This window comes from Haliotis rufescens, unplaced genomic scaffold (genome assembly GCF_023055435.1).
Source record: "Haliotis rufescens isolate VD_foot unplaced genomic scaffold, xgHalRufe1.0.p SCAF_2, whole genome shotgun sequence".
Taxonomy (NCBI): Eukaryota; Metazoa; Mollusca; class Gastropoda; order Lepetellida; family Haliotidae; genus Haliotis; species Haliotis rufescens.
The window spans coordinates 20,008,815-20,023,513 of NW_025963890.1; the positions used below are offsets into that span (position 1 = coordinate 20,008,815).

General features: G+C 42.4%; 2 protein-coding genes across 5 annotated transcripts in view; both read right to left on the bottom strand.

Annotated features, from left to right (window-relative positions):
• Nucleotides 1-77: 77 nt before the first annotated feature.
• Nucleotides 78-14,699, bottom strand: part of LOC124138828 — a 44,645-nt gene continuing 30,023 nt past the window's right edge. The window contains exons 6-7 of the mRNA XM_048399745.1: nt 1,787-1,935; nt 78-1,486 (exon numbers count right to left, since the gene is read on the bottom strand). Coding sequence (XP_048255702.1) covers nt 1,190-1,486; nt 1,787-1,935 — 446 coding nt within the window. The 3' untranslated portion in view covers nt 78-1,189. The remainder of the gene's footprint in view (nt 1,487-1,786; nt 1,936-14,699) is intronic.
• The window catches only part of LOC124129589, a 63,919-nt gene continuing 55,653 nt past the window's right edge, over nt 6,434-14,699 (bottom strand). For 3 of the 4 annotated variants that reach the window (XM_048399741.1, XM_048399742.1, XM_048399744.1), the window contains 3 exons: nt 12,833-14,606; nt 12,115-12,266; nt 6,434-11,861 (listed from right to left, as the gene is read on the bottom strand). In XM_048399741.1, the coding sequence (XP_048255698.1) occupies nt 9,465-11,861; nt 12,115-12,266; nt 12,833-14,606 (4,323 nt within the window). In that variant the 3' untranslated portion in view covers nt 6,434-9,464. The remainder of the gene's footprint in view (nt 11,862-12,114; nt 12,267-12,832; nt 14,607-14,699) is intronic. The other variant, XM_048399743.1, reaches the window with a different exon arrangement.

Consider the following 14,699-nt stretch of genomic DNA (forward strand, 5'->3'; position numbering starts at 1 on the left):
GCTGAGTAAATCAAAATGAAAATTGCTGAATCTTGATGAGGATATTCCGGTACATGTTGTTTATAAGAACCCGGTTATCTTTTGTAAGCATTTAATTGCTATCTCAATATACTGTCTATATCAATTTCAGTGAATACCATAAAACTTTATATACGAGTATAACATATTGTTTAGAACGATAATATTTTATTGTCCCGGGACAAGCAATAACTGCAGACAACGTCAGTCACCCCCAGCCACATTCTCTTTCTCGATCCACAGGGGCAAAGGCAGTATTTACCACCTCCCCTACACTGTTCCTGTTCCATCACGTCCCTGTCACCAGCAAATGTGCTATCAGCATCTTCGTTTTCTCTCGCTTCCACCCAGTGTGACCTCTTCCTCCTCACTGTCCCAATTCTCCCTCACATCCTGTTCTTCATGTGGTTTGCTTTCATCTTCTTCAACATCCGCATCAGTGAATTGTTTGATAGGCATTACTTTGAAGTTGACGGATGACAGGATAGACACAATTTTATGGATAACATCTTCTTTAATACTGTAATACTGATCATAGGAAAAGCCTCCCACATCATCATCCGCCTCCTCAAACAGCAAGCCAATATTGACACCCACCTCACCAATTCCACCTCTCTCAATACCCTGCTAAGAACCAACCTCAGGAACACAACCGAACCCCAAGGGCCTAAACGTTTCGTTTACAAAATTGACTGCAACTGTGGACAATCTTACGTGGGAGAAACATCCCGCCCCATCAACACCAGAATCAAAGAGCGCAAAACCTCAACCATTATATCAGCCATCTCGGGCCATATCATCAACTGTCCTAATCACAACATCAACTGGGACAGCGTCCAAATCCTCTCCAACAACCTCTATGATTTCACTAAAAGAAAACTGACAGAAGCAGACCACATTCGCTGCCACAAGCCATCAATCAACAGAGATCAAGGCTATTTCATCCCATCCGCCTACTATGAACTCATCAAGCAACAATCACTTATCCTGTTTAATTGGCATCATGTCCCATTGGCTTCCACCTATGTGTTCTCTGTCCATCGTGTTGTGACAGTATTATCTTCCTGTTGTCAACACTTACTCATGTTATCCCACTCATGTATGATTGATTGTTGTTACTGGTATTCCTCTACCTTATCCCCATCAGTTCTTCGTATTTCCACATTTACTACTATATTCGTGTTTCCCTGTCTTGCTGAGTTCCTTCTCCGCCCACCGCAGTTTCCCCCACGGCCCCGTCTCCTTCAATCAGAATCTTCTCATCCATAAGTCTGTCCCTCACAGCAGTCAAAGTGTAGCCTAATACGTTCCACCCTCTCCACTTATTTGTGTCCCATGCTTCTGATTCCCTCTTTGCAAATCCTAGACCATAGCCAGTACTCCAGAAGACGTCCTTATAATTACACTCAGCTAACAGTTTTGGGGACGTGGCGAACAGTTGCTCCTTCAGGTCGGAATTCTGAGAAAACTGGAGAAAAGAAAACTGTGAGCTACAAACTGTACAATACAAAAATAAGATGACCAAACATATGACGCACTGTGTTCATCTTGGTATGTTTCATAAAGCAATAACTGTGTTTCATTCTAAATCAGTTATATTTTTACAATACATTATTCCTATATGGCTTTTCACAATACAATATTCCTATAGGTATGTAAGTGTATGTCGTGACCCCGGAAATGAATGAGACCCTGCTTATTGTTTATGTTAGATTGATATTATGGACAACATGCCGTTTCAAAGATACAATTATCTTTTTTTACTAACCTTTTCGATGATGGCGCGTTCAACTTGTACGCGTTTCTGTTTCCATACGTCCCACCGGAAGTTGCGGATTTTTCTGCTATAGCGCTCCTGTTTTTTTGGGTCACTTGTGGACATGATTTTCTCCTGGCATTCCTGGTCTTCAAATATCACTGGAAATACAGGCACAGTACATACAGGTACTTTCATATTACTTGGTAACGTTATATTCAAATCCGCTCTTCAAACCATAGTCTGTCTTACAGACGACCCTGATACAAATATACATCAAATACAGCCCATGCAAGTCTATACTGTTTGGCAAGTCCAGATTACTGCAGTATCAAAAATGAAGAGAGTCACTGGACTCCCTTTTATTATATCTTTATTAAGATAACTGAACAACTGTTTTTTCTGAACGATATGTTCATTTCAGAGACTAGATGTTAGTCTATTCAAACCAGGAAACATTCATTTCCGGACTGATGATGTCACTTCTTGTCCACTTTTGGAAAAGACCAATCCTTCCTCGTGTAACTCATACAACAACCACATATATTCAATGATCAAATTACGTTAAGCTATTAATTTAATAAACCAGACATTCTGACATAGCATGTAAGCATGACTGAATATTTAGCAGAATACACATTGCTGTTTCCCGACAGCTGCCATAATGGGTATTTTGAATGCATCGAATTGAAAACTTTACACATGTTATATATCTCTGAAAATGTCAAACCACTCGGTCATATGCAGATACGAAGTGTTTTGCAAAAGACCTGTCATTTTAGTTTTGAAAGATACGTCAAATACCCCTAAAACTTCATTTTACTTGAAAATATACTTTCATATCAGTCCATCATGTTATAAAGCGTCGGTATCTGTTCCATCAGTATTATATCTCTTCAACCCTGGGTAACATTCAACCACTCACCGGCCATCTGGTACAGTGTGAAGTGTTCAGCACTGGTGAAGGTTTGGCCATCGATCGTGAAACTGGCAGGATAATGTTGGCTAAATGGAGACTTGATGCCACAGAAAAATTCATAATTTTCTCTCCCTTCGTCCCCTGTCCAATCGTCTTCTCCCTCCACTGGGACAGACCCATTATTTCCACCCTCTCCCACACTGTTCCTTGCTATCTGATGCTGTTCCATTACGTTCCTGTCACGACCCGATATGCTATCAGCATGACCTGGCGTGACCTCTTCCTCCTTTTTTAGTTCTTCTCCAATCCTCTTCTGCAGTTTCTGTTGTTCCACCACGTTTCCCTCGCCCTCCTCTGTACTGTCAAGCCCAACTACACATTCTTCCTCTGTTCCATCATCTTCTTCTTCTACTGGGACAGACCCATTATTTCCTTCCTCTCCCATACTGTTCCTTGCTCTCTGATGCTGTTCCATCACGTTCCTGTCACCAGCCAATTTGATATCAGCATCTTCGTTCCCTCTCATCTCGCTTCCTCCCACTGTGACCTCTTCCTCCTCACTGTCCCAATACACCCTTACATCCTGTTCTCTGTGTGGTCTTCTTTCATCTTTATCAAAATCCGCATCACTTCTTCGTATTTCCACATTTGCTTCTTTACTATCATTCTTTTCTGTCATTACATCTTGGTGGATATCCCCATCTTCTCCTCCCACTGCAGCTTCTTTCCACGTCCTGCCTTCTTCCTCCACAAGAATCTTCCTATCAAGACAAACATTTTAATTACGACACAATCAGCATTTTTTGCGCGTTGTCATGGCAGCCTGTGTATAGTGATACCAAGGGCAGGCAATCCAGAGGTTGACAGTGCGAGCTGCGATCCATGTCGTCAGGACACAATGATGCCGATGATTGTGACCGTCCGATCTTCATTATTTATTTGTTTCTCATATTGCCCGGAATCCCCAGGGTGTCATAACGTTCTTTTGAAACAGAATCAGGGATGTCCTGTCGTCTAAGGCCCCATAAGTCGTCCTGTGTCCCTCATGCATGCCAGAAACATACGATCGTGGGTTGCAATTCCAGTTAGCCTGACCATGTTTCTAGGTTTGACAAGCACCATACCCGTGTTCGTGTGTTTCACCAATGTGGTTAAACGTCTGAGACCTACATCACATCAGTTTTTCTCCAACATCAAGCTGACACGCCGTGATATAACTGCAATATTATTCTAAGCGGCGATTAACCAAACTCACTCTTTTGTAACAATCATATAATCTACAAATTTTCTCCTTTGTGCTGACCGCCTCCGTGGTCTAGTGGTTAAGCGTCTGCACGGAGATGTGAAGATCGGAGTTCTATCCCCGGGCGCATCATTCCAAAAGACGTTGAAAAGGTTGAACTTGTTGTCACCCTGCCTGGCGCTCGACATTAAATGGCTAAAACAAAGACTGGTCGGCTCTGCGTGAGGATACTGTGTCTGAGTGGGGTATTCATGTTCAACTGCTTCATGCACGTCGCTATATCAGAGCATAATCTTGAACGCGACGTTAAACCCCACTCCACCCCACCACATCTCCTTTGTGCCAATAAAGCCTCCAGCTTTTTTAGTTTTGACGAGGAGTGACTTTAGGTACACTCAATCAATCAGTTCCAACGGATATACTAGCTTATGTAATGAACCACAACAGCATATAGTCTCTGCTTCTGCTTCATGTATGATGTTCTCGTATCAATACTTGGGTTGTACAATAGACATTATTGGTTGTTTGTGGATAACAGCTTCTAATTGTAAGGCTAAACATGCATGTAAATTTCGGGTAAGAACATCAAATCCCCGGAATCACAATGCCAGTCCTAAGAGTCACAAGATGAAGGGGTTCGGTGACGAGGCTGTGTGTCATCGTACTCCCTGGAGTAGACAGTAGCGCCCTTTACAGTAACTTTGGTGTGGTCCCAGCGCGATTACTTACAAACATCTGTGTAATTGCTGAAACATTGCTGACTGCGGCCTAAACAATATTCACTCAGGTTAAGGCGTTGTTGTAACTGGATTAAGGATCTGTAAGTATCAAGAAAGTAGAATAAAAAATCTCAATTAAGCGAGGTTTTTTTTCATTGCCGTCTGAAAACTTTGTTTGTTTGTTTGTTCGTTGTTAAACGCCGCACTCAGCAATATTCCAGATATATGACGGCGGTCTGTAAATAATCAAGTCTAGACCAGACAATCCAGTGATTGACATCATGATCATCGATCCACGCAATTGGGACACGATGACATGCATCAATAAAGTCAGCAAGCCTGACCACCCGATCCCGTTAGTCGCCTCATACGACAAGCATAGTCGCCTTTTACGGCAAGCATGGGTTGCTGGAGACCTATTCTACCCCGGATCTTTACGGGAAAACGTTAGCAATAAATTATATCACAAATTGTTTTCATGCCTGTCCCGACTCTCCATGACCCATAAGACGTGCACATAGAAAATGAGGTTTCTTTCCATTCCTAATATGTTTTCACAAGAGAAAAAAAAATACATAGTTTTTTGTGCGTTTTTTCCACCACCAACTGCAGATTTTGAGAAATAAAATCTGTGAACTAACTAATTAAAAGAGACCTAATCAACAAAACCTAATGGTCTATGGACATACTCACTCCTACAAAACAGTAATAACATTTGCGTTATGTAATATGCAATGGTGTAACACTGAAGGTCTAAGTTCTACGTATCTTTCGCTACTTTTGTCTTGAACCAACAATGGAATCTGATCTTCAAAACGGGATAGAGACCTATGGCATTTAAAAATTCTCAAACATAAAACAACTCCATGAGGATTGAGGTACTATAAATAATCCAGAGTTCTTAAGAAACACGAATAATAGGAATGTGTTGAATGAATTGTTGTTAATTATTCAAATCCACACACGTGCGTTTGTTTACAGTGAGTTAACGTATCAGTTAACAATTGTCATCCAATTGCACGTGCCCACTGAGTATTTTTATGACGATCTATTTGGCTTTCCCCACTTTATTCATTTTAATATCAGTTTTGATATGCACTAAGAGGTGAATTCTATTTTGAAGCAATCGAAATAGACACAAGTTTCAAAACAACAAAAGGTATTCATATAGTTTTTACTTCAGGTATTTTATCGAAAACAATAAATTGTCCCTAAAAAATCTTTAAAAAATAATTATACTACAGACCTTTCAAAAAAGAAATTGTTTGCCACAAAAATTACGTTGCTGCAAATCAGGCTCACAGTTTTATACCTAAAAAAACATCTGGTTTTGCACCTGAAGCTGAAGAATATTTAATTTCGATACCAAATCCCAGGTCCCTACAACAATATCAAATGGTCCGTCGGTTTGAAAGAGTAGCATTAAAGCTCACGGTTTGCTGACAGACAATTCTTGCTTTTCTGGTGATGGAAATCCTTTATGGAGAACACAATCTTCCCGAGGCAAGCGAGTTGACTGACTTTTCAAATCTGCACGACGGTGTCGATTTCGTTACACGATTTTGATTGGACTTTACATAGACTCGTTATTCCAGCCCATAACTCCACAATTCCAGCCTAGTTCGGCAAGTGTGGAAACTGGACTTCTAGAGTCAGTTAACTCTCCTGCCTCGGGAAGATGCTTAACCGGTAAATACAGGTCAGTTCCGTGGCTCGTATATCTCAAATGACTCCCTGTTAAAGATGGTTTACAGTGCGAACAGAATACAAAAAAAGCATTGCATGTTCAATTTCTCTTATTTAATAGCAACAAAAAGGCAGACTGTACATTTTTATTACATAAATAATACTTTCACCACAAGAGAAGTTCAACTACCTAACTACATAACTACTCATTATTTGGTAAGGACTTCAAGGGTTGGTTTTCGTCACATATGAAATATTATGCAAAGAATGAAATGAAGGCAGATATGGTAACAAATCTGTCGTTTACAACAGTACATGGACGTAATGCTGTACCAGAAAATAACATGCGAATACTGGTTACTTCATAACAAGAGCAATACAAACTCAACCAGTGGAGAAAAAACGATTTTGGTGACCCACGCTTGATGTATCACGTGGTCTCTTGGAGGTCACGGTTGAGTGGATATTCTCCCCGAAAACGGGTTTGAATAACTGGTGAGTTTGCCTGCCGAGCAAATTTCAGGGTCCCTGTTCACAAAGTAATCGTAGCGTTACGACCACCGTAGCTCAGACTGTTCAACAAAGATTTACGACAGTCGGAGGCCTAAGGTCGCTTCGTGATCGGAACCTAGTCTCTTGAAGAAAGTGACGGCGAAACTACGACATATTACAATGATTTCGTTTACGTCTATTCTAATGTGTGTAATTAAAGTTATGTTACAAAGACAGAATTACTTGATTTTCTTTGTAACAACAATATTAAATGCCAAAAATATATTGTTCTTAAATTGTTAAATTCCCTTCTGAATTTGAAAGCTTTGTTCCGTCATTTATGTGCGTGAGTATATCAAAATGAACGCTGCTGGATCTTGATGAGAGACTTCCGGTAAATCCCGGAGTGATCGGAAGAACGACGACAGATTTGAAACCGGAGCTAAGTAATACATTTAGTCTTCTCGAACACCTAGTGTCATCACTGAATTTTAGTGATCCATTCATATAATCTTCACCGCTATCTTGCCTTACGCACAATGGAATCAGTTTCGGCGGATGATCGAGACTGGCGTCGGCGTGTCACTGGTTATTCTCTGGCGTTCACGTTGTATATTTACATTTCACGCAATCGCACATGAAAATGACTCACGTGATTTGGCCAAATATAGTTGTATTGGAAGTTCATGCATTTTTATAGGAGCCTTTTATCAGAATGTAATAGTTATCTCAAAGAATTGTCGAAAACCATTTCAGTAAAAAGACTCCATTAAGTCGATACACTACAATTGCATATTTTAGAATGATGTAATTTGATGGTCCCCGTACAAGCAGTAGCTGCTTAGTATCGACACTCAATCTATTTTTATAGTCCCAAGGACTTCGATGTACATGATTATGCTGTATATACATTATGACAAAGCTGATAATCTGATTGCAGCAATCAAATTAACTCAAACGTTGTGGAACGCCCTTAATATTTATCACGTTGACAGTTACACATTTGAACGACTTGTAGAAGTTTAGAGCTGACGTTACAAAAACAAGTCACTTAAGCCTCAGTCACACAGACAATGCGACCGCGATGCAACCTCCTGGCGACCAAAATATTTGACAATCGCAATGAGGTTTCAGGGGTCTCTGAAAGGTTTCACTGAGGTCGATACAAGGTTTCAGAGCGGTCGCAAAACTCATTGGGTCGCAACCAGTCTTTTGAACATGCACAAAAGAATGGCTGCGGCCGATTTGGTCGCTCGGAGGTTTCATCGGTCTCCTGGAGGTCCCCAAGTGGTGTCATTTTAATAAAAGATTGGTTTCCACTGTGCGGCGATCGGTTTCGTCTACACAAGGGTGTTGATTCTTTGCAACCTAGTGGCGACCTCCCGGTGACTGATCAATGATGAGGAAGGTGATCGACCGGTGCGTCATCGGTGACAAAATGCAAAGAAATGTATTGATTCAGAAAAGCACCCTTTTTATATGCATTATGTTTAGATCGGTGATCGATGGACAACTAGTCACCGACCAGTCCCCGTCCAGTTACAACAAGTCACCGAAGATTCGCTTACTAGTCACCGATCGGTCTCAACCAGTTGCAAACATTTCGCCGTGTCTGCGGTGAACAGTTGCCGATCAATCACTGACAAGTTGCAAAACCTATCGCTGATTGATCGGCGATCATACCCTAATTTCAAATATGGGCAGAAGTAGTTGCACCGGTCTCAGCGATCGCCAGTCGGTCGCAAAGGAAACCAGTCGCTAACAGGTTGCCTCGCGGTCACATTGTCTGTGTGACTGCAGCTTTAGCAAACACGAAGTGGCCCAGTATACACATTTGTCTGTAGTCTCTACAGTAGCAGTGTTGTTTCTGTACTCGTTTTACAGAGGAACACATGGTCCTCGATATACTGAGCGACGTCGGGACGAGCGACGAGCGGTTCGTCGACAACCTACTATTTCCTATTATGAACAATGTAACCTATCTGAGATACCATGCCAGGAAAATGGTAAGTTTGATGGAAAAGTTAATAAAGTTCTGACGTACTTGCATTTAGGATTTTTACCAGACTCGGGATAATGTTTACTGGACGCAATCGTCTTGGTCACATCTCTACATGTTTATCAGGAATAAACATGCTTTATTTGAATGAGCTTACGAATTCTCGACGTCTGATTTGGTATTTACAATCAAGCAAACTGTTCAGAAGTCATCCTGGTCTTGGCACAATAAAGGTAGCCATCAAGCGCTCTTTCCAAGTGCGGCTCATTCTAAAACGAGGCTTTTATAATCGTGCCTTTTTAGCACTACTGGATGTCTGTACACATGTCTTAACTGTCTTGTGCAGATAGGGAACTTCACTGTGACGTGTTTAAGTCACGTGATACTTTAGGTCTTCCAGCCTTTGGGTATCGGTTGATGGTGTATGCCGCACACGTTGTTCTACTGCCATGTCAACGTATCACACACTTTCACAAAGTCAGCCCAAAAACCGAATGTCTTCCTTTGATATATAAACAAAGCTACATGTATTTCACAACCTTCGCCTTTCTTCGCTAACTCTGTCACCAATATGCCCCATTCAGGCACAAAGAAACTTCTCCTCTCCACGACCCTCTTCACATCTCTTGACGTTATCTTTTCTGTACTTTTGCTTTTACTTCTTCTGTCATGACATTTTCATCTGCTTCCCCCGTGAGTCCTTTGTTTGGCCCTCGTGGGTCTATTATATCGATTTCTTCCTCTACTTTGTCTGTCTGTGGATTTCTTTCGGTCCCAACAACGGTTGCTAGCTCAGTATATACATCTCCAGTCTTCTCTCTTTCCTCTTGTTCCATCCCATCTCTTCCTTCTCCTTCCTTCATCACGTCTTGTTCGCCTCCTGTGTCTTCCTCTAAATCAGCTGACTCTGCACTATCACTCATCTTTTTCTGTTGGACTGTAGCCTTTCTCTCATATTCTCCCCTGATATTACCTTCATTCCTTGCATCAAATTCTTCCCCCACCGTAGTGGGCTCCTTCCCTGTGCCCTCATCTTCCCCTTTCTCCACCAGCTCTAGGTCCTTCTTCCCTCCTTCGTCTGTTTCCATCACGCTTTTATCTTCTGTTATGTGGACCTCTTCCTCTGTCTTCACATCTTCCCCATCACCAGTATCCACTTTCTCCACCTCCTCTTCATCTCCACTCCGACCTTCACCATCGCGTTCTTCTTCAAATAATGTTTTTGCTTCTGGCATTCGTTTCTCTGTCTTCACTTCATCCAAAGCATCATCTGCCCATGCCTCCCGATCTGGATCCTTTCTCTCACCCTCACACTGTCTTTCGATCACATTGTCTTCTGGTACCAACATGACGTCTTCTCCATTCTTCACTTCCTTTCCTGCATCGTTCAATTTCTTCATATCTTCACCTGCATCTTCAACACCAACATCTTCCTCATCCATATCAATCTGTTCACTCTTCACTTTCTCCGGATCTTTCTTTGTATGGTCCCCATCTCTTTCTCCCCCTGCCAATGTTTCAACATCTACAACACTGGTTCCCTCCACAAACGGTACCTCTTTATCTCTCTTCACTTCCTTTCCTGCATCATTACCTTCCTTCTCCACTCGCTCCCTAGCCTTCACCCCTCCTTTGCAATCTCTCTCGGTGCCTTCTGGAGATGTTACCTCTTCCTCTGTCTTAACGTCCTTCCCTGTATCATTACTTTCCTTCTCCACCGTCTCCATAACCGTCCTCCCTCCTTCGGCATCTCTTTCCATGCCTTCTGGAACCGATATTGCCTCTCTCAAAACTTCTTTTTCTGTCCCCACCATCTCCGATTTTTCCATTTCGTCGCGCTCCATTCCCCCAAATGTTTCTTCATCTGGTACTTGTGTGACCTCTTCCTCTTGATTCACTCTCTCACCTACACCCTCCTGTTGATCCAGTGTTTCCCTTCCACCTTCCCCAACTCTGTCAACAACATCTTCCAGTGTATCAGTTTCTGGAACCACCTTGTTGTCTTCTTCAATCGTAGCTACCTCTCCTGCAGTCTTCCCTGCTACTTCCAGTTGTTCCTCTGTGTTCATGGCCCTTTCATTGGTGCTGTTTAACGCATCTACGTTATCATCCTCTGCAACATCACTTTTGACCAATGTAACCTCTTCTCCAATGCAACCATTCTCCAATCTCTCCACTTCTTCGTTCTCAGTACTCTCACCCTCCTCCTCATTCTTCTCTTTAGTCGATGATTCATCTTCTGCTAATGACGTGACCTCTTCCTCCTTTTTTAGTTCTTCTCCAATCCTCTTCTGGAGTTTCTGTTGTTCCGCCACGTTTCCCTCGGCCACCTCTGTACTGTCAAGCCCAACTACACCTTCTTCCTCTGTTCCATCATCTTCTCCTTCTAATGGGACAGACCCATTATTTCCTTCCTCTCCCACACTGTTTCTTGCTCTGTGATACTGTTCCATCACGTTCCTGTCACCAGCCAATGTGGTATCAGCATCTTCGTTGTCTCTCAACTCACTTCCTCCCACTGTGAACTCTTCCTTCTCACTGTCCCAATTCTCCCTCACATCCTGTTCTTTATGTGGTTTGCTTTCATCTTCTTCAACATCCGCATCACTTCTTCGTATTTCCACATTTGCTTCTTCTTTTTCTGTCATAACATCTTGCTGGATTTCCCCATTTTCTCCGACCACTGCAGCTTCTTTCCCAGTTCTGCCTTTTTCCTCCACAAGAATCTTCCTATCAAGATGTGCCCCATCACCCTCTATCGTGCCCTGAAGCCTCACATCTTCAACATCCAATTCCGTCTGTCCCTTCTGCCCCTTCTCCATCTCCATAAGTCTGTCCCTCACAGCAGTCAAAGTGTAGCCCAGTACGTTCTCCCCTCTCCAGTTATTTGTGTCCCATGCTTTGGATTTCCTCTTTGCAAATCCGAGACCATACCCAGTACTCCAGTAGTCGTCATCATACTTACACTCAGCTAACAGTTTTGGGTATGTGGCGAACAGTTGCCCCCTTAGCTCGGAATTCTGAGTGAACTGGGGAAACAACAAGAAAATCGTGAGCGATATACTGTAGAATATTGAAAAGAATACTTGAAGATAAACAGTAAATGAAACAATAATTCTGTTTCATTTGAGATCGTTTCATTTTCAAAATAGACTGTAAGTCGTTAGCTCAAATAGAAAGAGAACCAGTTCGTCATTTCTGTTAGGTTGATATTATGGTTAGAATGCCCTTGAAAAGGTTGTAGAATCCCAATACCATCATGGTACAATATGGTTCTCTCACCTTGGCCGTGATGCCGCGTTCAACAACTTGTACGCATTTCTGTTCCCATACATTCCACTGGAAGTTCTGGATGTCATATGTATAGCGGTCCTGTTCACTGGGGTCACTGGTTGACATGATTTTCTCCTGACATTCCTGGTCTTCAAATATCACTGAAAATACAGGCACATAACATGATAACCACAGCTTCTTTAAAATCTGTTTCTTTAAATTCTGTCCAAATTTGGCAATGCTACGGAAACGCCGGTCAATTGTGTCACAATGGCAAAAAAACTCTCAACATAACTCCATGATTCTAGCTGTTCTATCTGAGAAAGATATATGCACATTCGATGTCACTTCCAGTTTGCTTAAACGCAGTAGGGCTTCAAATCAGAAAGTTAGAGCACATCTTTATATCAAGATAGAGGACTAAAATTCATATTGAATGCAATAATAGTTAGAGCACTTCAGTCTGATAAGATCAATTTGGATATTTGAAAGAATCTACAATTGCACGCATCACTCATCAAAATGATCCAGTGCTGATAATGATCATACAATACACCAGGTAGTCTAACATCACAAAAGCTAAACTGACCCCTTTCCCGTTTTAAATACATTGACACTTGTCTTGAAAATATACTTTCATACAATTCTATCACATTATACAGTGCAACGAAGATCTGATGCATCGCTATTACATCTCTACAGCCCTGGATAACATCCAACTACTCACCAGCCATCTGGTACAGTGTGAAGTGTTCAGCACTGGTGAAGGTTTGACCATCGATCGTGAAACTGGCAGGATAATGTTGGCTGAATGGAGATTTGATGCCCCCGAAAAATTCAAAATTGTCTTTCCCAGACACATGTCTGTAAGATTCACATCTGGATTGGGAAGACATGCTATCTTCCACATCCATATCAATCTGTTCACTCTTCACTTTCTCCGGATCTTTCTTTGTATCGTCCCCATCTCTTTCTCCCCCTGCCAATGTTTCAACATCTACAACACTGGTTCCCTCCACAAACGGTACCTCTTTATCTCTCTTCACTTCCTTTCCTGCATCATTACCTTCCTTCTCCACTCGCTCCCTAGCCTTCACCCCTCCTTTGCAATCTCTCTCGGTGCCTTCTGGAGATGTTACCTCTTCCTCTGTCTTAACGTCCTTCCCTGTATCATTACTTTCCTTCTCCACCCTCTCCATAACCGTCCTCCCTCCTTCGGCATCTCTTTCCATGCCTTCTGGAACCGATATTGCCTCTCTCAAAACTTCTTTTTCTGTCCCCAGCATCTCCGATTTTTCCATTTCATCGCGCTCCATTCCCCCAAATGTTTCTTCATCTGGTACTTGTGTGACCTCTTCCTCTTGATTCACTCTCTCACCTACACCCGCCTGTTGATCCAGTGTTTCCCTTCCACCTTCCCCAACTCTGTCAACAACATCTTCCAGTGTATCAGTTTCTGGAACCACCTTGTTGTCTTCTTCAATCGTAGCTACCTCTCCTGCAGTCTTCCCTGCTACTTCCAGTTGTTCCTCTGTGTTCATGGCCCTTTCATTGGTGCTGTTTAACGCATCTACGTTATCATCCTCTGCTACATCACTTTTGACCAATGTAACCTCTTCTCCAATGCAACCATTCTCCAATCTCTCCGCTTCTTCGTTCTCAGTACTCTCACCCTCCTCCTCATTCTTCTCTTTAGTCGATGATTCATCTTCTGCTAATGACGTGACCTCTTCCTCCTTTTTTAGTTCTTCTCCAATCCTCTTCTGGAGTTTCTGTTGTTCCGCCACGTTTCCCTCGGCCACCTCTGTACTGTCAAGCCCAACTACACCTTCTTCCTCTGTTCCATCATCTTCTCCTTCTAATGGGACAGACCCATTATTTCCTTCCTCTCCCACACTGTTTCTTGCTCTGTGATACTGTTCCATCACGTTCCTGTCACCAGCCAATGTGGTATCAGCATCTTCGTTGTCTCTCAACTCACTTCCTCCCACTGTGAACTCTTCCTTCTCACTGTCCCAATTCTCCCTCACATCCTGTTCTTTATGTGGTTTGCTTTCATCTTCTTCAACATCCGCATCACTTCTTCGTATTTCCACATTTGCTTCTTCTTTTTCTGTCATAACATCTTGCTGTATTTCCCCATTTTCTCCGACCACTGCAGCTTCTTTCCCAGTTCTGCCTTTTTCCTCCACAAGAATCTTCCTATCAAGATGTGCCCCATCACCCTCTATCGTGCCCTGAAGCCTCACATCTTCAACATCCAATTCCGTCTGTCCCTTCTGCCCCTTCTCCATCTCCATAAGTCTGTCCCTCACAGCAGTCAAAGTGTAGCCCAGTACGTTCTCCCCTCTCCAGTTATTTGTGTCCCATGCTTTGGATTTCCTCTTTGCAAATCCGAGACCATACCCAGTACTCCAGTAGTCGTCATCATACTTACACTCAGCTAACAGTTTTGGGTATGTGGCGAACAGTTGCCCCCTTAGCTCGGAATTCTGAGTGAACTGGGGAAACAACAAGAAAACCGTGAGCCATATACTGTAGAATATTGAAAAGAATACTTGAAGATATACAGTAAATGAAACAAAAAATCTGTT